Raw genomic sequence first — 27,180 nt, forward strand, 5'->3', positions numbered from 1 at the left:
CTAGCTGAGAGCCTGAGAGCTGACCGAAACGGCGTAGGCTGCAGCAAGCTGCTGCTTGCGCTGAGCCGCTCGCTCAGAACGCAGCAGCAACCACCAAGGCGCGAAGCAAGGCCACAGCTAATAGAGTAAAAATAAACGAAAGCTTGCAGTAGTATAGGATCTAGGGACCCAGAGAAAAGGAAGGTGGCCACGCGACGCGTGCATATGCAGTAGCCGTACGATCGGCTAGCTAGCTCGCAAGGTCAACTTAGCTGCAAGCCTGCAACCTATCTACGGATCGATACAGGAGCCATTCCTACCTTGAGCTCAATACTTCTATATGTGTATAGGCAGGTGTAACAGCAGACGGTAGAAGCTACAAATAATTTATAAGGAGCTTCGATTCGTTATGATCGGATCAGACTGCTGCCGCATGCAGGCCTGAACGGATGAACCTGATCGGGATTCAGAAATGAATTGACAGTAGCGCTGGTGTTGGAGCAGATGTGGTCGGGTTGGAGATTCCAATCCAGGCCGACTCCGGCACTCCGCGGAAGCAGCCTAGCTTACAGGCAGCTATCGGTCGAAAGCTCGCGACGGCCGTCCGTACCTACATTGTGCGTACAGCACGGGCATCCATGCATGTCTATAACTTCGTCGTTAGCTGCGGCTACCGAGGTAATAGTACAGGTGCGAGGCCACAAAGAACAGCTACGATCCTACGAGCAAGAGGCTACCCGGGCGTCCAGTGCTCTCCATCAAGCTCCAAGCAACAAGTATGTAGATTAAACTCGGTGACTTGCAAGTTGCATAACGAGTTTATCAGACAGGCATCTATCACCCCTCAAGTTGGACGCGCTTGTGGGATCTATACCACCGGACCACCCTCTTAAAATCCCAAAGTGTTGCAAATAGTTCTCTATCTGTGTGTGTTTTTCCCAGAACATACATAGACGATTATAAAGTAATACAACAATAGTTCGTTGTGAATTAAATACACGCTTCTTGTGGTATTAAATATTTTGTCATGTTTTCTAGGTTTCAAGCAACTGCAATATGACTCTTTATAATTGACATTTCTCCGCGCAAAGCAACAACGTTTCGTTGGCCTATGCGGTAGATGAAAAATCAATGCAACTGCAATATGAATCTTTATATGCTGAGGATTTCATGGACATTAAATCTTATGCCACATCATCGATCAGTGTTGCTGACTTGGCAACTTAATTATGAGGAGAGATGAGAAGACAGTTTCATCCTCATGAAACCCACCTGACACAGTTACCAAGTCCCATGAAACCTAATGAAACTTGCACCGAGGATGTTATAGTTTCATCTCATGACACATTTGATCATAACTCACGCTAAAATTAAATGTTGCAAGCTGTTTATGAAATTATGCAATGAAACTGTTGCATTGAGAGTGGCCATTTCATTTCATTGAAAAGATAACATGGCAGTCTTGGTAATAGTGCAATGAAACCATGCATCGACATTCCATTGTTTTGGGGTGACAGAAGTCTGCTCCTTAGGGCAATAAATTTCCATGAGACAACTTAAAAACCTCATATTTCCATGTCTTATGCAGTGCAAATGAACTGAGAGGTTTATATCAGCCCAAATATCTCCACATATATAAGATCAATGTACACTGGCCTGGTCCTGCTCCAGTTACAATTCTGGATCCGCCCCTAAGAGCAAATACATTGCTACACGTCAGCGGTCTCATAGGTCGTCTAATGCAGTGTCACGTAGGATTTTTTATGATATGAATGAAAGAGGGTGAAAAGAGAGAAAGAGATCGTTGTTTCGCGAAACAACCGCCTCATGAGCTAAATGATGGTGTGCGCTTGTGAGCTGTGTGTTCAACTGAGGAGTCAGTTTGGGCTATGTAAACCCAACTCCGGTTTCAGATTGGGCCAATCTACAATGCAAGAGAAGCCCACTAAGGCCCAACTTTAACACACAAACAGCCCAGCATCCGTATGAAACGCTGGATCCTTTTTCTCCGCATCCGTGGGTGGCCCGACGGCTGCGCTGGCGATTACGTGCTCGCGCGCGAGCCACCACCCTTGACCGTCCGTGCCAACTTGAGCTGTAGCAGATAGATTTACTGAATAGTCGATAAAAAGTAATCACGTCTTCCAACTTCAATATTGAACATAAGTTGCTCAACGGATGTGTAGGTGTTGGAGTTCACCGCAGAACTTGCCGCTGGCGAACTCAGGAAGGTGCACGCAAAAACAATGAACACCACAATTTGGTGCTGCACTAACCGGGCAGCTTTTCTCCTTTGCAATGCTTGATTATGTAAAGGGAAAGCAAGTGCTAACTCCAGAACCATTAAACCATCAACACTAGTGCCATGCTGCTACTTCATGAAAGGAAACGACTAAAGCACGAAAGCAAAAATAAACATACAATCAGGATGACCATCAAGGATTATTTGTAACAGTAGGCATTAGCGCGCGCACTTCATAGTCCATGCAGCTTCACTAGTTCCACGATGTAACTAGTCCTTACGCCTGTTCACCGACGAGGAGCTCTTCTTCAGCTCGGGCTCCTGCTGCACAGGCGGCTTCGCTTCCGGCATCGGCGCGGCCGGCAGGTTGCTGCCGCAGCTGCTGTTGCTGCGGCGCTCACGTTGGCGCTCGCCTGGTTCATCAGGAAGCTCGGCACCTGCGCCGCGGGCGGGAGCAGGAGGCCGTGGAGGTTGACGGAGAGCATGCTGGCGCAGTGGCCGCAGCGCACCGTCACCGTCTTGAACAGGCTGCTGCACGGCACGCCGACCTGCGCCGCGGAAACCAGAGATCACATTACATCAGCACAGAATGAATGAATGATCAGTAACAAACCGTCAAGAAGCGGAAGAAAGAAAGGAGTAAACACAGGCAAGCAAAGTAAAGCAGCTAAGCTATAGCAGGAGGAGCGGAAGAAGGGCGGTGTCGGGTAGGTGGGTGGGGCGCGCGCGCTCGGCGGCGCCACCGCACTGCACGTACGGCGAGGATGGTTTCGCAGCAGTTGCAGTGCACGTAGCACGGTAGCAGTGCCGCTCGGTGGGGGACGGCGCGAGGTGGTCCAGCGGGATGGCGGCCGACGACGAGGAGGACGAGGACGACATCACGATAGATTTCGACGATCGAATGTAGACCGATAGATTTCGACGACATCACGATAGATTTCGGCTCCCGCAGGTCCTGGGGGCTGGGGTGTAGACCGCCGCGGACAGCGTGGTGGATATATGGACCTGGGCATGGGGAAAGCGGGTGGGCGAGTAGGGCAGGTAGGAAATGGAGAGCCGTGTAATGTGGATATCGCTAGAGTAACGCGAGCCCCGATCGGTTCGTTGGGAGATAGCTAGAGCCTCTTGGATTTGCAGAACATTACAGTTGCCGGAGGAAGCTAGCAATCACAGGGCAAGCTCCTGCAAATTGCAGAAATGTGTTTTTTGAGGCAATATATTTTCTCTTTCTGGGGCATGCAGAATTACAGAATGGCAGAGCAGATTTGCCGCAGGGCGGCTGGAGGTTACAGGATGGCAGTAGGCCGGTTCACCGGTTTGGTCCAACCCGTTGGAACCAGCGAACCCAACCCGTCTTAATCCGGGAAAGTGATATTGGACGGTTTGAACGGTTTCCGGGTTAAGCCCATATATCTAGAACAGGCTAAAATGAAGACGGTTTAGAACCGGAAAGCCCAGGTAAACCCGTCGTCCCATCCGGCGGTGGATCGACATGTCGCATCTTCTCCATCTAGTGGCAGCGGCGGCAGTGGGGGGCGAGGACGAGGAGACCGCGGCTTCTCCTGGCAGGGGCGGTGAACTTGGAGATGAAGACGCCCCCATGGTGCTAGCTCCCCACCGCAGCTATGAAGGAAGGCCGAAGTCCAACCTTCCACGCAGTGAAGCCTCCTTGGTGATGAGGACGAGGAAATCGCAGCTTCTCTGTGCAGCGACCGCAGAAGGCGAGGAGGTCGTGACTTCTCTAGGCGGCAGACATAGAGATCAGGACATCCCTATGATCCAAGTTCGTTGTCACAGCAGCGAAGGAAATCAGAGATCCATTCCTCGCGGTGGAGTTTTCATGGTGGCGACCCAAGGACAGGTAAACTGTTGCCCGATCCATAGTAGCGCTTGATTCTTGTTGCTCGATTCTTGTCAACATTAGGTGTTGCTAATGATTAGGGAGTGATTGGGTAGGATTTTGGTGATTAGGACAGGATGAATCATTACAATTTCCGGTTCTTGTCAACCTTTCTGTATGATTAGGACACGATGAATCATTACAATTTCCGGTTCTTGTCAACCTTTCTTACAGAATGATGATGAGATAAATGTGGAAAATGATAAATGTGGGGGGCGATTAGTTAGGATTTGGGTGATTAGGGACAGGATGTGCGAGTACATCCTGGAACTGAGGGATTTTAATGTTTCTTTCTACCTTACTAATTGATGTTTCCTGCTCTGAATGTCGCATAGTTAACTATACTTTAGTGTGTCCGTATGACACTATATCAAAAACTTTGTGGTTGTGATTCTCCAAACATTCTGTGATAGTCATTGTGAGTGAACAACCATCAGGTTTCTGAAATGTACACTCGCTGCAACCACAAGGTAGGGGGTGAACAGCTAGCTAGCTCAGTCAGAGTTGGATTCAGCTGTGCTAGTCATTGTGAATTTAGGAACTTAATATTAGTAAATGGATATTTCTTTATGATCAGCAATGGAAATGCGGCCCTAACTAGCTTACCAGTCCATTGTGTCCTATTCTCCGATGAATCCTAATCAGCCTAACTATTCAAAAATAGCCAAAGATGTTCTTGCAGTACAAGTGTTTACGGTAGCTTCAGAGTCTGCTTTTAGCATCAGTGGTCGAGTGGTTTCTCTCTTTCGGAGCTCTTTGTCACCCAAGATGGTTGAGGCACTGATATGTGTGCACAAAGCTGGCTACATTCATCGCCCAGGAATGTGGATCTAGAAGAAATCATAAGAGATTTAAAAAATTGTGAAGCACTTGAAGAGAAGGTATCAATCATATTCATTTGTCATCAAGGTTTTTGATTATAACTTGTTAGCTTACATTAATCATCTCACTATTAGCTTACATTAATCATCAAATTGTAGAGCTTGCAGAGTTGAATTGTGGAGATTAGAGTTCCTTCATGTCATTTGAAGCAAGAGGTATGCTTATCTCTCCAACTTCAGCTTTCTTTTTCAATAATTCAGCATTCTTGTTCAATAATTGAGCTGCCATGTATTTTGTTGCACCATGGAGAGTCCTGCAAGTCTGAAACCATGATGTTTGTGAATTTGTGATCCTGGATTCTGACTGAACACTTAGATTATTGAGTTTGACTTAGATTATTGAGTTTGACTTAGGTTGATGTGAATCGCATAAGAGGAGCCGGGCGCTTGTGACATTTTTCTCTCTCTGAGGGCCTGATGAGCAACCGCGAGCATGCATGTATGCTTGCCTCTGCAACAGCGAAGGGCTGATGCCACTGCCGGAGCTAGATTCCATGTCCTTCCGGCCAGCCGGCCGGTAGCTAGCTCTCTCGTTAGTCTCTTGAGCGTGCATCTGGTCCCCGTAGCTACACGCCTGTGCCACAGTCCACACTCCGCAGCTAGTAGTACCCCTCCCATCTCTTCCTTTACTCGGAAATTTCGTTGCCTCCGGAAATAAATTTCGTTGTCTCGTGGAGCCACAAAGGAATGCGACGTTCCCATCACCTACGGAGTCATGGATGGTCCCAATTCAAAAACGCGGTCTGCTATTTAGATGTGGTTGTAGAATTGTTTGTGTACGTGTGGTGTGAGCGAGGTGTGCGTGTGTTCGTACATGAACAGCAACTGTATCTTGATGAGAGGCAGGAAAAAGAAAAAAGATCGTGTGTGAACAAAAGGGCCAATCTACAATGCAAAAGAAGCCCACCTAAGGCCCAAATATCACACAGGGTCACTGACAGCCCAATATCCGCAGAAACGCTGGACCTTTTCTCCGCGTCCGTGGCCCGACGGCTCCGCAGGCGGTTTACGCGTTCGCGCGCGAGCCACCACTAGTCCGTCGCCTTCCCCTGTTCGGCTGCTCCCCACGACCCCACCTCACCCTCTTCTTCCCCGCTGCACCTAGCGGCCACGGGCCACCGCTCCTCGCCTCGAACCCGGAACCCGCCGCCGCCATGACTCTTGCATCCACCTCCCCTATCGCTGCCGCCGCCGCCCGTCCCACGAAACTCCCTTCCTTCTCCCGCTGCCCCCCTCGCCGCCTGCTGCGCGTCTCCTGCCAGGCGGCGCCCGACCGCCCGGCCTGCGGGGGCGGCAATGCGTCGAGCGCCTCGCCGGCGCCGCAGCAGCCGAGGTGGCGCGCCGCGGTATCCGCCGCGATCGCGGCGGCCGTGGTCGCCGCGGCGATGCCGGCCTACGCGGACCTGAACAGGTTCGAGGCCGAGCAGCGGGGCGAGTTCGGCATCGGCTCCGCCGCGCAGTTCGGCTCGGCCGACCTCAAGTAGGCCGGCGAATCTTCTTCTTTTGGGTCTCCTCTTCATGCTCATTTAGTCGTTTTTTGTTAAATTGCGTTGCTGATTTGATGGTTTTGCGGCCTGTTTTGCAGGAAGGCCGTCCATGTTAACGAGAACTTCAGGTGGGTTCTTAATTTCGCTTGTTCAAGATAGAATTCCTCATTTCTTCCATGCCACATTCTACTGCAGCTGATAGATTTAGTGAAAATTCCATCAAGAGGAATCCTGTTTTTCAACTTCAACATTGGACATAAGTTAGCTTAGTTTCTGGCTTTCTGCCTGCTTGGGTCTGAATGCAATTTTTGCTCTCTGGAAGTGTAGGCAGTAGGCATTAGCACACACTGCCTCACTCCACACAGCTTCACTAGTTCCAGGGTATAATGATAATAATCGTGTATCGCCAAAATTGTTAAGCATGTTGGTATTGTGGCCAGAAGGTCAGATTGTGTCCGTATGCATTTTCTGACCGTTCCTTTAACTCGTATGGACAAAATGTGGAACAAATATGCTGCAGAATTACTATAAGGACACCGGAGCTAAACAGTATTCCAGGAGAATAGTTATTTATGATATGGATAACTACAGAAATAGTAGATTTGTTATTCCTAGTCTCTTCTTTCCCTAATTCATCATTTATTGGTATAGGAGAGCCAACTTCACATCTGCTGACATGAGAGAGTCAGATTTCAGTGGTTCCACATTCAATGGTGCCTATCTTGAAAAGGCTGTTGCTTATAAGGCAAATTTCACTGGTGAGTGAAACAACAGCTTTTCATTATGTGGATAGTTTTTATTCATTGTCTATATTCTCGTACATGATGTGTGTAGTGTAATTGATGCACATAATTACCTTTATTTAGTGGTCAGTGGTCCTCTGATGTGCCTTAACAAGAAAGCTACTCAACCAGAGATATCATAGAGATCCTCTTATCTGTTACATTAACAAGCTCCTCGCTACCATCGCAGTACAAAATCAGAACAGGAAGCTAACTGTGTTTCATTTTGTTTCCAAGTTGACTCATCACGGTACTATTTATTTTATAGTTTGTTAGTAGTTCTGGGCTTCTGGCATTCGCTTAAGAGTTATGAGGGGATTGACTCCAAATTCAAACCTGGCTATCTGGTTCTCAGTGCGCGCAACACATTGTCTAGGAGATTTTGAATCAAATCAGCAACCTCCCTTAATGTTAACGAAATTACAAAAATGGGCTTTGTATCTGAATCTTTGTATCCTAGTGATGTGATTTTTACTGCATTTTAGAGTATGACCTTGAAATAAGTTTGTATTTTTCATACAGTTATTTTGTAATTTATTTTCACAGTGTTATTGTTTTCTCCTTTTCAGGTGCTGATTTGAGTGATACGCTAATGGACCGCATGGTAAAGCCTGAATTAGTACTTTTAAGCTTTAGCTTTGCCATGTTGTTGTAGAATGCCAATATTTTGCCCAAATGCATGTGATATCTTGTGTTTATTGAAATATATGGTCCATATTCCATTGATTGTAGGCGTAGATGGAGCATACACGGCTAATTTCTAGGTCAGCATTAAACGCTGTCCCTACGTTTTCTCCTTTTCCGTAGTAATAAATTATGATGTCAATGATCCTGCTTGATTTTTAAGGTTAATAAAAGATATCAAAATAGGACCCAAATCGGTGCACTAATGACATGTTATCTCCACTTTTATTCTAATACTAATATATGTTTCATTCACATCCTCTGTTTCAAGTATCCTTTCAGTAAATCCTTGAAAAAAGAGTGAGATCAGAGTTTCAGGGGTTGTACAATGAGACAGAAAGTACAGGATTTTAACATGGGGATGTTAAAAAAGAATGTAATGAAGCATAATTCTTGGTCTGAGTAGGTGTACTTTTTTCAGAAAATTATATATAGCAGAGCTACCCACATAATTATCTTGGAAAAAACTTGACCACAGGGAGTCAGGGAGAGATGCCCCCTCGGCTCTGTCAGGGGACTACCCAACCTATTAGGTATTCACACGACCTGTGAGCCAGCCCCTGCTGTGAGCACCAAGGTTCACCTGGGTGGCCAGCCTCTCAACTGTGGAGGCTCCACCAAGTTACCTAGCGTTCGGTACTCCACAAAATACATTAGAGAAAAGCAGTAGGCAAAATCCTTCTCTTATATATTCTGGCAATCATCTGCTCCCAGGTTTCTCCCTTGCAGCCTGGAGGCATTTTGCTCCAGCTAGGCTCCAGGTGCTTCTTCCTCCATGAGATCAAACTTGGATTTGCAGAATGGTGTCCAATGCATTTTAGAAGATTCACCTGTTTCTTTCTTTCCTTTTACTACCAAACCGCTAGTATGAGCAGCTTCTTGGTGCCCTCTATTGGTCATCCTGAGGTCAAAACTCTTTTGAGCAATTAGTCCATTATTAGGCAGCAAGCCCAGTGTCCGGTGGATGGGAGAGTTGCCAGGAGGCAATTTTTGATCACTATTGACGACCAGCGAGCAGTTTCTGTGTGTTTTCGAGCTCCTGTTACACATTGTCAGGAATTATTACTTTAAAAATCCTCTTCTGTTAGCCATTGAACCATCCAAATTATGGTTTTGTAAGGAAAGTCAGATGAAGAACCAGGTGTAGTAATAGAATCTCATATTTCTTCTGGTGTTATGTACTTGATGCTTGTGTTGTTACTTGTTAGACATGCAAATGTCGATTTTCAAGATTTTGAGTCCAATATACCATGGCAATTAGTGGAGTCTATACTCCTGTTCTGAATTTGCTATATGAAGTTGTCTAAATACATAATTACTCGGCAGACTTGCAGTTCAAACAAGTTTTGAGACATTGTATACTGCTGACAGGTTCTCAATGAAGCCAACCTTACAAATGCTGTTCTTGTACGGTCAGTCCTCACACGTAGTGATCTTGGAGGAGCGATTATTGAAGGCGCTGACTTCAGTGATGCTGTTATTGACCTACCACAGAAACAGGTATATAGTTTCATAAATGGCAATGGCATCACATAGTGATGCTGTTATTCTTGTTGACGGTCAGGTTCCATGGTCAATGTTTGTGCGAGCTCTTAATTTCTGATATTACTTTTGTAGGCATTATGCAAATATGCAAGCGGAACCAACCCCATAACAGGGGTAAGCACCCGAAAAAGCCTAGGATGTGGCAATAGCCGTCGAAATGCATATGGGAGCCCTTCATCCCCTCTGTTGAGTGCCCCACCACAGAAACTTCTTGACCGCGATGGTTTCTGTGATTCGGGTACAGGTATGTGCGATGCAAAGTAAGAGAGGATTGATCAAACACAGAAACTGGTCACTGGATGCTGTATATACATTGGAGATTGAGTGAGAGCAGGATAGTGCAGAGAAATCAGTCGTTTTTCTTCGTCTTCTCTTGCAACTGTTGTAAGGTTGCAGCAGAATCAGAAACTTCGGATGTAGATGAAATATGGGCAATGAGCAGTGAACAGCATATACATAGCATTGTATGTATTTGAAACAGATCATATCATGTGTCCCTTGCTCGAAAGAAGGCCCCTCTGCTTTTTTTCTGGAGCCAATACATCCAAAAGCAGAAGTTCAACATGGGATTGACCGGATTGTCTCGGTAAATAAACTTTCCACTCCATTTCACAAACATTGCTGATGCATCGATCGGCAGCGACCAGAGCTGCCGTTCTGGATGATGGACCGCACAATTAGACGCCCATCGACAGCTTGACTATTCTTTACAAATTGCCAAGTCAGTTACTGAAGCTCCTTAGCTTCAGCTCTCAGCTAGCTCTACCTTATTAACAATCAGGTCCTGAGACCTCATGTCAAACAATATATATAACCACTTCGGTTACATGTTTATTATGCATGTGTATGTCCTCACGTGCCATGACATGTATTGCCTGCTATATATTTGTACACTAGATCAGATTTTGGGAGGTATAATGAATTGTATACGGCATCCAATGGATTCATTCGTGTACGTTCTGTGGCAGCTATTTCCACAGGTCAGCCTCGCCGCCGCCGCCACTGGCAGACGTGGAGGCGTAGTCCAGTGCCTCTTGTGGCTGCTTGTGCTCAGCGTGGAACACCTGCGCCGGATTGGAGTAACCGGCCTCTTTCGGAGCGCCGTCGCCGTGGCTGAACAGCTGGGACGCGACGAACTTGTCGAGCACCCTCCAGTCAGTGACCGAGTCGTCGTCGCCGGTGGCGGCCATGTAGGAGGCGGGCTCCATCGGTGCTTGAAGCGCGGCGGCGTACTTGGAAGCCTCGTCGGAGGACTGGAGGCTGCAGCTTCCTTGGGCGATGTAGGCGCCGGGAGGTTTGGGGCTCTCCAGCTGAGGCAGCTGCTGCAAGAATGCCTCCTGGCTGGGCAGGAGGTGGTGATACTCCAGCTCCGGCTTGCAGTGGTAGAGCTGCTGCCCGCCGTACGCCGCCGCGGTCGGGTGGTGGTGGTGATGCATCATCAGCTGCCTCGGCGAGCCGATGTCCGGCGGCATGAACCCGGCGACGTGGTCGTCGAACCAGCACGGCGCGCCGTCGGCCATCCTCCGCACGGTCGCCACCCGCTTCTTGAACACCCGGCAGACCACCCATCCTTCCTCCTGAACCATTCATTAATCATTCAGGGCAAGCAGAAAGCAACAAGTGGTGTCAGCTGAATGGCATGCTCACTCGATCAGACATGAGAAAAGGCTCGTTCAGGAAGGTAGGCTTGGACTGATACGTACAGGGGCGGTGCCGTTCTCGGTGGTCTCGAGGCGGTACTCGTGCATTATCCAGTCGGACTTCTGGCCGTTGGGCGCGCGGCCGCGGTAGAAGACGAGGGTCTTCCTCATACCGACGAGGCAGTTCTTGGTGTAGATGGGCTTGTCCCGCCCCGTGGCCTTCCAGAAGCCGGCGGTGGTCGCCCGGTTGGTGCGGGTGCCCGTCGGGTACTTCTTGTCCTTGTGGCTGAAGAAGTACCACTCGTTCTGCTCCTCCATCCCGATCTTGCACTTCTCTGCCCATTCCAAATGCAGTGTCAATTGAATGTGTTTTTCTTTTTAGTCTCTGTTGCATGAACTGCTACTGTCAGAATGTATTTCTTACCTTGGAGGTCCCAGGGCTCAATTTTGTACAGATCGACGTCTTTTATCACGTCCAGGTCGATCTTGTTCGACGCCACCTTCTTCCTCAGGTAGTAGTCGACGAGTTCCTCGTCTGTGGGGTGGAAACGGAATCCAGGGGGGACATGGGAGAAAGCAGTGTCCATCCTATTCCGCTGAACCCCAGTAACTGCACGGGGTCACGTAACAAGTTCAGTAAAAGGGTTCATCAGCAATTTAGCATGCCATTGCCATGCCGTTAAACTCAAAGCCACGTAAAAGGTTGCCTAGTCATACGCCTTAGTCATCATATATACATGGCACATATACTATATATGATCATGCACACAACCATTTCTATACTGGACGCCTGGACACCACAGTAAGAAGCACGCATATCAGGATTGAACACACATCTAAGCGTTTCTACTCTGAGCATTATACAGAGAAATCCCATAATTTTGCTTTGTTCTCTCAAAAAATAATTATCTGCTACTCAAGATCCACATTTGGTATTGCTTGAAAATATATTGTGCGTACATGCATGTTCCGAGTCCACACAGTCCAGGAATGGATCAGACGTTTTTTTGTTTCATTTCCACTAGGATGATATTTTCAGGAAAAGTGAGCAATCATGGCAGTAGATAAAAAGGACCATACTTTCATCATGTATACGATTACCAGATTAATTCATTGGATCGTTCGGTTCCTTTTGTGCCAAGGAAGCTAGCTTAGTGCACATGCTGACCTTTCTGTTGAAAGAAATGTATAGTACTACTACATGATCTAAAAAACATGAATATGCATCACTCAAACAATATTTCTTTGACCCATATGATGATATATTATATGGCAAAGAAGTTTTTAAGAAAAAAAGGTTATTAGGAGCGTTCATTTCTATTAGGTGTTTGGACAAAGAATGGTATACCCAAACATACCTACATAGCTTTCCATTGTGCGAAAAACCCACACATTTACAGAAGATAGAGGGTCTGATTTGACATAGAATAACCTAGTAATATGTCATCATAAACTGAAAATGAGAAAAACAAAAGAGAAAGAAACTTGAAACACTGGAAGTTTGTAGAAATTTCACAAGAAAAACGGTTCGAAAATTCAAACAGGAACTGGGAAAAAAACTTCTGGTATTAAATTTTAAATTCCAGGTGTTTCCATATATATTTGCTTAATTCTCCATGGATCTCAATCGATCATCTAACCCTAGCTAATCCTATGCAAAAGACAGATTACACACTAGACCTCAATTAATACCTTACTCGGGTATGGTGTATGAGTTTGGATTTTGGAATACCATGTATATATATATCAGTGCCGACGGCCGATATATCCAAATAAAATTCGTCAAAAGAACGTACCCATACAAATTAAAACCTAGCTTAGTGTTACTGGGTACTGCCTGTGTGTGGCACTACACAGCGACGTGTATCCACAGACTAGGCAAAGGAAGTAAGACGAAAAGGAGAAGAACATTGATGGGAAGATGAAAACAGAAGCCTCTCTTACAGTGTGCCGCAGGAAGAGGTGAAGCCTCGCCAAAGCTTTGTGCACCAAATCTTGTTCGCCGGCCCAGAGAGTCCTCCGAGGAAATCACCAGAGCAGCACAGCACAGTCCCAAACTCACAACTCCTCCGATGCTACTTCACCAGCTAGACCAGCAGCCACCTTGCCGCGAACTTCTTGTAACCTTCGGCCCCGGCTGAGATGGATCGTCAGCCGCGCGCACGGCCTTCAACCAGTCAGTACAAACACGACGATATATATTTATAACGAGGACGCGCGTACGGAGCTAGCACGCAGCGAAAGCTGGAGAAGAAGAGAGGAGAAGAACATGTATGAGCTAGAGACGGGGCTCTTAGCCTCTTACCACCAGTCTGTAGCCCGCCTTCACTTTATATACCAGCACGAGCTGTCTAGGTCAGGCCAGCAGCAAAGCCAGCACGCCCGATCACTTTCACCGCCCGGAGGCGCGGATGGGGGAAGGGGAATGAGAGATGGAGAGGAGAGGGACGACACGCCGGGGGCCGGGGGGCTTGACGCGGACCGGTGGGGCGGAGGGTGTGCGCGGAAAGCGCGGATGGATTGCGGGCAAAGTTTAGGGCGCGCAGAAATCCTGGGATCCCTGGATCCTCCTCTGCCCTTTCCCGATTGGCCGCCCGCCCGCGTCCCCCTTTCCCCCACTGTAACCGCCACCACCTCCACCCGCCACCAACAGCGACCGCGCCCGCGTTGTTGGCTAGGACAGCAGATATAGCTAACCGGCTAACCCCTCTTTCTCGTCGTCACCTCGCCTGCGCGCGATCAGCGCGCGCGCGTGGCCGGCCTGCGCGTCTCCGGCTAGCTAGCCGCGTCCCTCCCTCTCGCGAGAGAGAGAGACGCCGGCCGGGACTCCGGGAACGCGGTGGGATGGAGTGGAGTGAAATGTAACGGGGGACGCGGGGTTGCGCCCACATATATATGGGGTGGTGGCGCTGGAGACTGGAGGAAGCTTAGCTGGAGAGGCGGAAGCAGCACTACACTGCTAGTGCTCTTCAGGCCTCAGCTCTGCTGGCTCTGCGGAATGCCACATGCACCGAGCAGCAGTCGCAGGCTCGCCGCACTCCATTCCCTGGCTAGGCCGAGCCGCCGTCAATCGGTGCCTTCTCTCGCCGTAGTTCGTAGCCTCGTCAGTAGGGCATGCACACCCTGGCCGATCGAGGTCAAGCTTCATGTCTATAGTAGTATAATTTTCAATTCCATCCTCATCACGGTCGCTCTGTCGATCTGCCTGGACACCATCGATCCACTTCCGAGCCGACCGACCTAGTAGTATGTTTTGATGGCGACCCTTCTCCAAATGGAAATTAAAATCCAGTGCAAAGGAAGCCAAACATCTTATCCCTGTCGATGATAGCCTTTTTAATCAGATCTGTTCCGCAATTTTATTATAGTTATCAAGTACTGGTATAATCAGTGCTGCAATCCATATAGCTTCTGGTGAGACTAATTCTAGCAGGTCCATCGCGATGCTGCCTGGGTAATCAGTGCTGGAATAATAGCAATCCACCCAGTTGGTGGAAACTCACAGCGCGCATGCCGCAGTCACCTACCATGGCAGTCGAGTCGATGGCTATAACCAGGGTAGTTTAGTTACATATGAAGAACGAGTCGTATGACAGAACAAAAGAAAGAAGAGAGCTGAACGAGAAGCATGCCCTATATACTATACATTAGCTAAAGGATAAACAATGTCTATATGCGAGGCGAATCGAAGAGGCCGTGCGCATGCCGAGGCCGGCAGGGAGAGTCGATCGTCAGGCTGTGGCGGCGGGTGGTCCGGCGTGGGCTCGACCTGATCATGAGCTAACCTTGCTTTTCCCCCCGCTCTTTCCGTGGATATATAGCTTCCTTCAGCTTCTCCTTCAATACTGCTCTGCTACTACTGGTATAGTAGTGCCGAGCAGCTGCTGATGAACCCTGGGCTCCACACACCCGCACGAGGCGCCAATTGTCCCCTTTGCAGAAAGGGGAAAGCGGGGCTTCTCGAAGATACCGGGCCTACTAATCCGTCGTCGGTAAGTTTGCCAAACTGATCGATCGAGGGCTCTACAGATTTGATGAGCAAAAGCTAAGGCGCGCATGTTTGTCGATCGTTGGGGATGGTCCTGATGATATGAACATTACAGCAAAGCTAACATCAAAACGTGCGCTACCTAGGTGACTAGACGCAGTACTAGCAAGATAGCACTTGAAGCAAATCTTTGTGGGCATGCATATATAGCATAGGTCATCGATCGATCGAAGTATAGTGCGGTCCTCAATATTTGTCATGCACGCGCTTTGTTCGCACGCAAATATGAAACAATCAGGACGACGTCTGGATGGCTGGAAAGAGAGGTTTTGTTGCACATGCATGTTTCTTCTCTCAAGAAGTCGGATGGAACAACTCACACCCGCGCCTTTGTGATATCTGTGTAGTACTCACGTGCACGACTGTTGCTCTGTAGTTCAAGCCACAATCCAATGCTTGGATATGCAGCAAGATCTTTGTAGGACTTAATGGCCTCACAAAGAATAGAGGACTTAATGAATGCATCGCTCTTACACATGTATAGTATTGTTAGTAGATCTAAATGTGACCTAGTCAAAATGCATGCTTAGCTCAACAATGATGATTCTGTCATGTTTCGAAAAAATACGTGTATTTTATACAACTTTTGATACATTGTCATAAACGAGTAGGATGCAATTGCTCAAATGCACGCACACACTCCCCATATAAATGCACGCATGCAATGTCCACAAGATTAACGAAGTACCATAGATGGGTCGCTATCGATGGATACGTCAAATACCGCTGTGAAAGAATGGTTAGCCGAAAATATGAGCACCAAACCTAGGTTGGCATGTTCTTCCACAAATCAAAGAACCTAACTTCACGCCTTCACACAGATTCTATAAATTAAATTTAATTGAACTTTAATTTTAAGTTCAACGGACTTTACATTATTTTCAATCCATCTTTACTGAAGACAATTTTGCACCACAACTTAATCATTTTAAAAGGTCTCATATTATTAATCATTACATTAATTTAATGTATCACAACATGTAAAAGAGTAAAAAAACATATCAGCTGGTTAAACTGATAAAACTTGATTATTCCTCGTGACATTTATTTATTTTAGATGCTGACAAAATTTGTTGCTATTGCCCAGGATTTACACACACGGATGGTTTCAGACGACTCTCGTGTGGCGCATGCACACGTACGATATTATTCTTGAAACCGGAAAAAAAGATATGCGCAGACATATGATGCTGTCCTTCACTACACATATTCCGTCATATCCTAAACAAGTAGTACCAAGTGCATGACTAGCTAGCTATAGAGATGGGGCCGGTGCAAGTTGACGGATTAATCAACAAACAAATTAACTAAACAAAGTTGTCCCACAAAATAAACTCATGTTCCGGCCGGTCGACACGTACACACGGCCGTGCGAGCGCGACATGATGGCGATGTCGGGAGCAGACTTTTGGGTTCCAATCCCATATGCATTGACGGACAAGGGATCGATCGAATTTATATACATATATATAAACCAAACGCACGCCTCGCTGGTCGGACGGCGACCGACTGATCCATCGACCGATCGAAGAGGCACAAGATATATGTGGACCACTACATCTACAAGTTGCATTAATCCTCGGAAGCATTTGGGTGGACGCTAGCTAGCCATTGGCTGCATCTTGTATGCAGTATATCTGTCGATCTCTTGGAGAGAAGTGAAGCAAAAGGGTCGGATCGTATCCGTCGTCTGTGGCTGTGGGTGTATAGTTCGAGCCACACGTACGCATGGAATAATCTGCTTGCTGTGTGTACGATCATCTTGCGTCACTGTTTCAATTTGGATCGATCAAGGTCTGCCGATGCATAGCGGCCGTCTGATTTTTCTTGGACTCTGGAATCGGGATTGGAACTTTAATTTGTAGCAATGTTATGTTGGTTTATATATATATAGTTAGGAGCTTCGTGACGACTCCATCTCATGAAATAGTAGTAGTACGATGTATATTTGCGGCTGCGATTCCGGCCACATGCGGTGACAGCGGTGTGCTGTCAGAGACTTTGCCCAACCAGCAACGGACGGCAGGTGCAAAAGGTGTAGCAGCGAGCGTGAGGCGGCGCCGGCCGGCCAAGAATTCTACCACCCATCGTGCTACTGCTACTTCCAAATTTAGACTAGACTAGCCTACCAGTAGTGGGTAGAGCTAGATGGCCATGTTTCTCCATCTTTTTCTTTTTTGGCAATGTTCGGGCTTCGTTTGAAATATAATGCAAGATTTTCATATAATTTTGCAGAAATTAGTACAAGAGACGTAGAACCCATCGGTACCCGTCGCGGTGCCTAATATATCGTCTTTATAAAAAAACGTGTAAACGCCTTAGAAAATGGCATGGGAGAGGGAGTACTAGCACGTATGGAGCTTGTTTTCTTTTTTTTAAAAGTAAGCACTGCTGGAAACTTCACATGGGTGTCATTTGCTAATAAGGCGCACCATGTAGTTGTGAACTTGTGGTTTGCATGGCCGATGGACTAGACCATTATTGCATGCTCAATTCTCATCACCAATTTTCCATGATATAGTTGTGCGTTGTGTTTGTTGGCTGATCCTTGTCAAGGTTGTTTGCACTGTGTCCCTTTCTCTTGTGGTAACAATGAGTGCAATCCTTTTAGTGGAACAATGACTGTACAAATTTAAATTTTGGTGGTAAATAATATTTATTAAACTATAAAGTTGTACATTTTGAAATTCAAATCCAGTTGTTTCAGTTTTTTAGTATATAATTAAGTGTTGGTTAAAGCTTGATTTTTATACGCTGTTATTGAGTCTATGAAAAACGAAAATGTGCGTGGAGAACATTAATTCTCAAAAATCTAGTTGCAACAAAACATCTTAGCAGGGGCGGAGCTTAGGCATGGCCAAAGGGGCCTATGGGCCCCCTGCCAAACAAACTTTACACTGATCAAACAGTAATTTTAGCACTGTTTACTAGGTTTACAGCTAAATTAACATAAGGCATATATTTTTTTGAATGCGCGGCAAGACATTTGTCGCAAATTTTATTAGGGAAATTATCAAATTAATAGACATATATGTATTGTCATATCATATTAAAATATCTATAGCGATTTTTGCTGTTCTAATGTGTGGTCAGATATGAAATCCAAAGGCGGTTCACTAGCATGACTTGAGTGGATGGCCTTCATGGTCCATCTATTGATCTTGCACACATTACATTGCTTGATCGATGCATGGACATGATAGATTATTTTGCATTGCCCATCTATGGAACGTCAGCCTTTCCCGTCCTGGAAACGTGGGGCCCAGCGGACACAACATCTTATCCACTTGCATGCAGAATTATAGAAAGGCCGCCCATATGGAGAGCGAGCTGTAACTTTTGCTCCCTTTCTTCAACCTCATCGAGTGCCACTCGCTGTAACTTTCGTCGTCTGGTAAGAAAGGAGATCAGATCACATCACAGGCGCTGCTGCACCGCCGGCCGCAAGGATCGCCGGCACCCGATGCAACAAACCGCCACTCGTGCTGGATCGGAGTAGTAAAACTTTTAGCTTCGTTGACGTGGTAGCAAGAAACAAAGATCTTAGCTTTGCGGTGTCTGCATCGCGGTAAAAAGAGAGGCGCGATCTCCTCGAATAATTCCGTGCTATCTCCGACGATATCAGTGCGGATCGAGGTGGTTAAGCTCAATGATGCTACGGCATCATGGTAACTCCAAAGCAAGCCGGGTAATTACCCGGGGGGGCAAATCACCCCTGGGTCGGGCCGCCACAAATCATTAGCCATCTACTCCTTCATGGCGATGGCGGGGAGAAGACGTGGCGCTCCCGGGTTGGTCGCCGCGGGCCCCCGCGGCCGGCCAATGAGAAGGGGACGTTGCGGGCTGGCCAATCCTCCTCGGGCCCCACCTGAGCTGCGCTGCACGCACCCACCACCTGCTCGGTGTACGCCATCATGGCATGGCAGCATACGGCTCTACGCCACCAACTATACATACCGCGTACAGTACGTGTACGCACATGTAAAACTGGCGAGGAAAAGTGTAAAAAAGGCTGCGGAACCGCGTGCCCGCAGATATTTACAGATCTATTTCCGGGCCCGCCACGCAGTTTAGGTCCACATGTCATGGAGAGATATCACAGCAGAGCCAGGGGGACAGGAGGGGTGCACGGTGCAGGTTCGCAGGCAGAGAGCAGTGTGCTCATGGGCTCTGATTTCTGGTGTACGTCTCTGGAGCCTGGCACGTATTTCTACAGCCTTTTCCTGCGCCGAGTGTATTTGTACAGCTTGCAGTACAGGCTTTGCAAAAAATGGTGGTCCTATACTCCTCCCTAGCTGTCTGTATACACTATCATGGAAGAACAGGCTGCAGATGCATCGAGCCAGCTAGGTTTTTTTCTTTTACCTGCTAGGCTGCTACCGGCCGCTGCTGCAAGTGTTTCTGTGTGGCTGCCATTGGTCACTTGGGAGAGCAGCGAGCTTGCAAAAAAGAAACCCAAAAAAGATGGCGTTTGGTACGCGTGTCTGCGGGGTGTGTACTCATGTTGTATAGCTAGGGTGGTGTACATGCGTCTAGTGTACAAGGCTTGCTCGATCAGTATACTAGACTAGTGCGCGCACTTCCCTATCAGGGATTGTATTTTAGCTAATCCGTTCGGCCTTTTTTTTTTGGTCCTGTACGTGACTTCCTCATTTGGGTGCGTCATACATTAACACGGTGGACATTGACATGATATGGTCCAATAGGGCAGCGTCAGGCAGGCCAAAGGTAATGAGTGATCGCCCAACAGCAAGTGATGTATGCAGTATGACCTTAAGTATCCTGGAGAGTATGAGAGAGAGTTCAGAGTTGTTGTTTTTTTTTTTGATAAAGGAGTTCAGAGTTGGTTTGGTCGTCAGCTAGCTCCAGCCTCCAGCAGGTGATGTTAGCCTCGTAGGGCTGGCTGCCACTAGATACGATGTGTACACTAGTACTAATATACAGATGGGGAGGTATTGTCGTCGTCATTGTAACGGTGAAGTTGGTAAGGGTGAAATGTTGGTGTTCATTATTGCGGGAACAACAGCTGTCGATAGCCTACGGAGAGGTAGTGGATTAAAAACTTGTTGTAGTTTGCTATCGCTGTCCAAAGCTTTAGAAACAGCCGGTGAAATCTGCAGGCTTGATAACTGGAACCGCAATTCTTTTTTGGTACCTAACAACCGTGGACAGTCATCTATTGTATCTAATGTAATGATGACTGATGAAATTGACTTTAGTTGATCATCATCAAGCGCCATTTTTCCATTTCTTTCCGTTTGGAAGGGGATATCTAGTACTAATAGGCTACAAAAACAATAGAGCAAAGTACAATGGTCATCAATAAAGGACCCGGTACAGTGTCCAGGCAAGGGGATATCTGGTATTTTTTTCCTTTTTGGGAATGTACCAGGCAAAATTTCAAATGAACCAACAAATTCGTGGGTCAACATCCCCTAAGAGCCCACTTTTTTTGCTCCAACCCGTGCGTGACTTGAAGAGACGGACCAAAAGAATAAGGCCCAGTTTTCTCAGAACAGGCCCAAAATTCAGCCCATATATTGCACAAAAGCCCATTGTTGCTTTTCAATATTTCCTATACGTTTTGCAGAGGTTTGTTGTGTGCAAGTAAACTGGTCAGCAAGCATGCTGCAACTCCTCTGAAAACGAAGGATGGAAGTAAAACATGTGCTCTTTCCATTAGCGTTTGCCCGTACCAGTGTGAATCCGTATCGGCATCGCCAGAGAAATTTTCAATAGCGTTCCCCAAACAGAAACCTACAGGCTACAGCCTACGCCCTACAGGAGTGGTGACCGAATGAAAATCTCAGTAAGAGCAGATTCAGTCACAATCACACTCTCAATCGGATGGAGCCGGAGGCAAGGCGCAGATAAATGATGGGGCGAAAGACGCCATGAACGACGCTAGTTTACTGGTCTATTTCGAAATAACTGAGCCGCGACGCCGACGTTGAGTGCGACGGCGACCAGGAATTGGAGAAGAAGGCAGCTGACGCGGCATACCCACCGGGGCACCAAGCAGAATCACGAGATCGCGTCGCGGTCAGCCGATCAGTTGGTCAAGGAAGCTGCGATTTTTCGTGCAGCAACTTGGGACCAGCAAATTGGCAAGGGTCATTGTTATGTTAACCATAAAAGAAACTAATTGGAGGAAGCTCTATGATTGAGGTCTCTGTAACTGAAAGGGAAAAGTATCATTAATGGTATCCTGAGTTCAGACTCAAACGGTTTCCGATATTATTAAGTTACTCCTGCATAATGGAGAACATCGACCATGAGAAAGCTCATATGTGAAGGCATGACTGCAATTGGCGCATCGGTTGCTCCTGCTGCACAGAAAAGGCCACTTAAGAGTACGGCCTGTTACATCCAACAGACGCCCTACAGGAAACATCACTGACTGAATCCGACCTGAACATGTGATCCCAACGGCAATCAGAGGGCAATGCGAACGCACTGCGGAATAATTTAGCACTAACATGATGTAATTCTTGCATTACGTATGGAGGAGCTTCATCGTGCTGTTATACGCGTCCTTTATCAACCAGCAATCTGGCATGGTTAGTCGCCAAAATGGCCGCCAAGGGCCAAAATAAAACGCTAATGCACCGCTTGAAACGGAGCACAGATTACTGGCCTTCCAAGCTCCATAGAGTCAGGGGGACAAAGGATGCCTGACAGGGAACAGGTCACTAGCCGGCACAGAAAGACTGAACAAAGTACATATATGATAATGCTTAGCAGCGGATTACTAGGGGAGATTTGAGTTGTCTCCGCTAAACAACAGGTCACTGTTGGGAACAGGTGAGTTGGAATCATCGGTGTGATCTCTGCAGATCTCCGCGCTGCAGCTGTGGCACTGTTCTGGCCGGTATCATTCTGTGACTGCGACGACCGAATATGCATGGATCCTCGTTGATCCGCCTCGGATTTTTCTTTTTAGCTCTGCTTAATATTACTCGAGGTTCAGAAGTACCAATTTTTTTTCTCGGTGATCAATGAATGTTAGTTGTAACCAGGTACCAATAATGACTAACCGGTCAATGCTTTGTCAGAAAAAAAAGTGTCAATTTATACCAAGAATATACCTTCCATAACTGATGGTCTGTATGATGCTTGGTGTCAGACCTACACTACATTTCTGGAACAAAATAACATACGATCTTTATAAAGAAACAACCATATCCTATCTATTTTATTTTATCTTGGAAGAGTAAAAAGAACTGTGCATGGTTTGCATTAGTCAAATTGTTAGCTCTTTGAGTAAAGAAGTAGTACGGAAGTATTGTACTTGCCGCCTGTCCAAGGTCTCTGGTAGAAATCGAGGCTTATTCTGGGAAGCAATCGTCCGTTTGGCAACTTGAAAATTGAGTACTCGAGCAGGAAGGCGACACCTGCATGTATGGCTTATGAAGAAATCAAAGAAGCTGACCAGCTCTCCATTCTCCCCATTTCCGGGCGTTCTTGCCGGTTTTGCTCGCTGCAGCTAGGTACCTGCTTTGACTTTATATTATTCAGACATATGCTCATAGTCAGGGGCGGTTCTCACGCCCAAAGTTTTTCCAGAAGATACCACCCACAAGATATGGTGCCACTTCGTCATTATTTAAGACTATGAAAAAAAATATCTGCCATGCAAGCAAGTACTGGTACAGTGAGTTTGTACGTAAGGTCCTTTCGAGGTACGTAGGGCCAGGCCATTATTACCTACTACTTTTCCAAGAGAACTCCTGACCTGTTTGGAAAAGAGGTGCTAAAAATTTTAGACTTTAGCACTCCTACTTTTAGCATTCTTTTAGCACTTGAGTTTCCAAACAGAGGTGCTAAAAGTGTGTGTTAAAATTTAACACTCCTGTTTTCTTTAGCACACCCAAGGAGTGCTAAACTTTGCTAAACCTACTAAAAGTGGTCCCCTGCCCACTGTATTCCACCGTTGCCCCCCCTCTCTCCCCTCTGCTGCCCCTCTTCTCCCTCCCGCACCGCGTGTCCCCATCGGCCACGCCGCCTCCGTCGGCCCCGCTGCCTCCGCCAGCACCGCCTCCTCCGCCGGCCATGCCTCCGCAGTCGCCCCCTCCCGCCGGCGTGCGTGGCGGATCTGGGCCTCCCCGAGCAGCGCGGTCGGGTCGGTCGAGGAGGTGGAGAGGATGGCGGCCATCGGATCTGGACCCTACCGCCACACCTTCCCCTCCAGTCGTGGCTTCGTCTCCTCCCCAAGCCACCACGCCTCCCTCCGACACCGGTCCAGACGCTCATGCCTCCCTCCATGAACAGCTCCGTCAACGCCGCCGCGTTGCGGCCCTCGTCAGCGTCGGCGTCGGCATCCCCGCGGCACGGCCAGCACTCCTTCGCCCCAGTCGCGGCCGTGGTGCTGGCCCACCTCCGGGCCTCCGGTGTCGCCGTGCTCCCGGGCCTCACGGAGCTCAAGCTGGCACTGCCGTTGTCCGGCGAGGCGCCCGCCGTGACGCTGTGCACGCTGACAGCTCGGCTCCGTGCTGCGGCAGGGCGGGTGGAGGGACACGGAGGTGACGGAGATGGTGGAGGTGGCGGCCTCCGGGATGTTCGACGGTGAGGCGGCGGTAGCGCCCCCCGCGGCCGACCCCGACGCCATGCTCGACGCGCTGCTGCTCAAGGCTGACCGGTGCTCAAACTCACTCCGCCTCTTGTTTCGCCGGTGCAAGGAGCGGCCGCACCCCGCCGGGGCAAGAAGGATCTTGAGATTGAGATTATGAATGAAGGAAGAAGTTGAGGAGGGGTAAAAGAGAGGAGGGAAAGGAGGGGTAAACGAGTCTTTTATCAATACAATTGCTAAAGTTTAGCATAGTTCTCAAACAGCCCAGAAGACTAAACTTTAACACTCCATTTGAGGGTACTAAACTTTAGCACAAGATTCCCAAACAAGACCTCAGTCAACGTCACTTTAGCATGCATCCAAACCAAAGATGACAGTGGTGTGCCACGCTTGCACGCATGGTATCGCCCTGGTGCTGCCACTTCCATTCATCAACTTGCATTTGGATCCATAGGGAAATTATACTGGTATAAATAACCAGACTCATACGTCGACTCATAGAACATAATTGTTGGATTATCAATGATGTGGAAAAAGTGAGAGAAATATGGATTTTGATGATGCAGAGAAGGAAGAGGGAGGTAAGAGAATTGTTTCACAAACTTATCTCGCTCATAAGCTAAAAGTTTGAACTACGAGACTACTCTAGCACCACTGTAGCATTTCTTGTTCTATGCACAAATTAAGCAAATAATGATCTTCTGCCAAACCACCTTTAAAAGATAACTAATTGCAAGAGTGATCATCGTATGTCAATATACGCAACAACGCGCAAGATGAAAAAAAAAGTCTTCGGTGGGTCCTTTATTAATTTTTATAAAAGGAATTAACTAATTGCATGGGCCCTTCAATCTCTTTAATCCGCGCCCGTAATCCTCGTCAGGTCCAACCAATGACTTAACCAAGCACTCCAATCAATACAGCTTAGCCTTAATCCATGACGCGAGCCATTTGCCGGTTGTCTTCTTCCTTTTACGCTTGTTTAATCAACTTGCGCTTTGTTTCGCGGTTTCCACACCTCTTATCTACGCGAAAGTAAGCCGCCGTCCGTGTGATCCAATGCAAACAAACCGATCGGCGACTTCTATACTATATCCCTGTGCTCTTTCACGGCAAGTACGGTCAGAGTACGGCTCTAAAAGTATCGGGTAGCTTGGCGTTGTCGCGCCTCCATTGCGTCGCCCGCCAGCTGCTTCCCATTTTTTGATTTGGGCACTGATCAGCTAGCTGATGCGGCTCTGAGCACTTTGGGATGACATGCGCGCGCGGGGTGAATGGATGCATGCTGCGTAGGATATCACGACGGCGTCAGGGAGGTTTTCTATTGAAGTGGTTGGGGCTCTTAGGTCAGTCTCGAACTGCCGACTTGTTGCTGGCTGGTAGTGCTAGTGCTCCCTGTCTCATGTTCTCCTCCCACATCGTTAGCACTCGGCAATTTGCGTACCATCGAGTTGTTCAGAGTTTGGACTGGAAGGAGAGAGCTGACCTTTCTGATCGATCGGTAGGGCCGCACGTGCTAGATCGAGATGGCGATGCCATACCAGCTGACGGTTAGCGAAGCAGCTGCAGAACGCACAGATCGATTCGTTGTGCGTGCCCTCCGCCAGCAGTTGGAACCGAACAGAGCAGACCAGGGCACCAGGCATTTCTGTTGCGATTCCGCCGAATGATTTCGACGGCAACTGGCCGGCCAGCGGCGTCCTCACCACGGAGTTTGCATCAAATCGTGTTAAATTAGAACGTCGAGTGTCGTACGGTACGTCCTCTCGGTGATTCGTTCGTATTTTAGCCTTTTGACGGAGATTGCGTCTGCCTACCGGGATAACAATAATTCAGATAAAGAAAGCCTACTCCGGCGTTGCGGTCCCACGACGCGGGCACTGCTGGTCCGTCAATTGCTGTTACTTTTGGCTGGAAGGAAGGAGGGAAAGCAAGCCACGGCACTTCGGCCGATCTCCGTACCGTGCCGTACTGCTGGTCTACTACCGCCACCCCGCTAATGAGAGGCTTGCGGTGGAGTAAGCAGAGAGGGGACTCGCAGGTCAAACCCCATCTCCTCCATCCATTTAAAGCGAGCTTTCTTGGACCATCCAAAAGGTTGAATTCAGAGCGAGTTTTATCAACCTTCGTTTATTTTTTTTTCATTACAAAGATGTCATTTTCAGTTTCTTGATTGACTCAGATGCAGAGCATTTCTCACGTGGAACATGGGGGCAGATTTCAAACTGATCACATCGTCATGTAGTTGACAAAAGCAGCTTAGATAATCTGCGAAAAATCTCCCCGCGTTCCCGTACAATAATTCTTTTCTTTTCTGAAACCGGACGATATTGGTTTAAGACTCTATGAATGAAAGATGATTGTAGTTGTCAAGGAAGCGTGGAGATAAAATGTAAGACCATCTAGCCGTGTCACCGGTTGATGTTCCTGAATGGCGTCCATTAACATTTTCCCATATATGAAAATCCAATTTATTCTTCCACTTCGTTATCCATTTTACCACCATCCATAGCTTCGATGCTACAGGACTCTGGTCGATATGTCCCGAATTTTCCCCTCGAATGGCATACCCTGAAATGGCACTGAATGGAGTGGCAATTCATGAACTCCTCTATCCCTCCTTAGATTATCTTAAAAAAATTTCATTGCAACTTAAACTTTAGATACCTTCCAATAGCATTGAAACGCCAAAAATATTAAATTCTTGACATGACATTTTGATTTTACCTTATCAATGATCAATGCAGAGACAGAGACAACCTCCCTGGGTACTAAGAAACTTCGGATATGTCTGGTAGAGCTCCATCTTACTCTAATTATCTGTGGGAGTTGATTCTCCAAGAGAATTGATTATGTGGCTGAAAGTGATTCTTTTTTATTCTTTAGTATAAACTCTTAAAATCAAGATGGAGAATCACTTCACAGAATTAGGAGAAGTTATTTTTTTCAGCTTCCAGCCTCTTAATTCATTTCAGATAATTATTTTACAGGATGAGCGGAGAACTTATATGTGGGAGCTATGCCAAACACAGCCTTCCTTAGCATCGCACTTCTCGGCTCGTTCCCGAAGAGCGAAAAGAAAATAGCGTGATCAGAGTATCTGACACTTCCAGGTGTACTTGCTGGCATCGCTGCCCCCAAAATGTGCTCCTGGCTGTAACATCCAAGGCGAATCTCACATAAAGACAGAAAAATAACCAGTCACACTTTGTTCCTGCGAAGAAAAAAAACAGTCGCACTTGACGCACGGGAACCGAATCAGCTAAAGGGATCCACCGCAACCGGAGGCAAGCACCAACCATCAGGCAGAGGTAGAACTGCGCAAATCTTCCTGTCAGCCGCCGTGCACGAACCCGGCGGACACGGCCGCGCTGCTGGGATCTCCATGTCGAGATCAGTGGCAGAGTGGCGACCACGGAGGCG

The 27,180-nt window shown here is 47.6% G+C and overlaps 3 protein-coding genes across 5 annotated transcripts; 1 reads left to right on the forward strand and 2 right to left on the reverse strand.

Moving 5' to 3' along the window:
- On the reverse strand, nucleotides 1–3,490 carry LOC117834003 (protein YABBY 4). The gene is given in 5 exon segments (XM_034713609.2): nucleotides 1–68; nucleotides 2,503–2,613; nucleotides 2,616–2,769; nucleotides 2,979–3,020; nucleotides 3,023–3,490. Coding segments are annotated over 5 exon segments (453 nt in total). The 5' UTR covers nucleotides 3,101–3,490.
- A 215-nt stretch (nucleotides 3,491–3,705) lies between these two features.
- Nucleotides 3,706–9,985, forward strand: LOC117864183 (thylakoid lumenal protein TL20.3, chloroplastic). 2 transcript variants are annotated; one of them, XM_072294274.1, is made up of 7 exons: nucleotides 3,706–5,002; nucleotides 5,102–5,158; nucleotides 6,588–6,617; nucleotides 7,141–7,247; nucleotides 7,841–7,875; nucleotides 9,327–9,455; nucleotides 9,573–9,985. In XM_072294274.1, exons 4-7 carry the CDS (start codon nucleotides 7,166–7,168, stop codon nucleotides 9,762–9,764), a joined length of 438 nt encoding a protein of 145 aa, XP_072150375.1. In that variant the 5' UTR covers nucleotides 3,706–5,002; nucleotides 5,102–5,158; nucleotides 6,588–6,617; nucleotides 7,141–7,165; the 3' UTR covers nucleotides 9,765–9,985. The 2 variants fall into 2 exon arrangements, with proteins under 2 accessions (XP_072150375.1, XP_034604098.1); XM_034748207.2 differs by lacking the exons at nucleotides 3,706–5,002; nucleotides 5,102–5,158 and adding an exon at nucleotides 5,949–6,482.
- Nucleotides 9,986–10,107: 122 nt separating this feature from the next.
- LOC117864168 (NAC domain-containing protein 7) lies at nucleotides 10,108–13,974 on the reverse strand. 2 transcript variants are annotated; one of them, XM_034748187.2, is made up of 5 exons: nucleotides 13,446–13,974; nucleotides 13,085–13,277; nucleotides 11,565–11,750; nucleotides 11,204–11,475; nucleotides 10,108–11,077 (listed from the first exon to the last, which is right to left on the reverse strand). In XM_034748187.2, exons 3-5 carry the CDS (start codon nucleotides 11,725–11,727, stop codon nucleotides 10,469–10,471), a joined length of 1,044 nt encoding a protein of 347 aa, XP_034604078.1. In that variant the 5' UTR covers nucleotides 11,728–11,750; nucleotides 13,085–13,277; nucleotides 13,446–13,974; the 3' UTR covers nucleotides 10,108–10,468. The 2 variants fall into 2 exon arrangements, with proteins under 2 accessions (XP_034604078.1, XP_034604086.1); XM_034748195.2 differs by having other exon boundaries at nucleotides 13,085–13,307.
- Between the last annotated feature and the right edge of the window lie 13,206 nt (nucleotides 13,975–27,180).

This window comes from Setaria viridis, chromosome 1 (assembly GCF_005286985.2).
Source record: "Setaria viridis chromosome 1, Setaria_viridis_v4.0, whole genome shotgun sequence".
Taxonomy (NCBI): domain Eukaryota; kingdom Viridiplantae; phylum Streptophyta; class Magnoliopsida; order Poales; family Poaceae; genus Setaria; species Setaria viridis.

Excerpts from the sequence above, each read along its gene's own strand:
- LOC117864183 (XM_034748207.2), top strand. The coding sequence starts at position 6,157 with ATGACTCTTGCATCCACCTCCCCTATCGCTGCCGCCGCCGCCCGTCCC. Across the intron at positions 7,876-9,326 it reads ATACGCTAATGGACCGCATG|GTTCTCAATGAAGCCAACCT; the intron begins GTAAAGCCTGAA and ends TACTGCTGACAG. Across the intron at positions 9,456-9,572 it reads TTGACCTACCACAGAAACAG|GCATTATGCAAATATGCAAG; the intron begins GTATATAGTTTC and ends TTACTTTTGTAG.
- LOC117864168 (XM_034748187.2), bottom strand. The coding sequence starts at position 11,727 with ATGGACACTGCTTTCTCCCATGTCCCCCCTGGATTCCGTTTCCACCCC. Across the intron at positions 11,476-11,564 it reads TGAGCCCTGGGACCTCCAAG|AGAAGTGCAAGATCGGGATG; the intron begins GTAAGAAATACA and ends TGGAATGGGCAG. Across the intron at positions 11,078-11,203 it reads CCGAGAACGGCACCGCCCCT|GAGGAAGGATGGGTGGTCTG; the intron begins GTACGTATCAGT and ends TGAATGGTTCAG.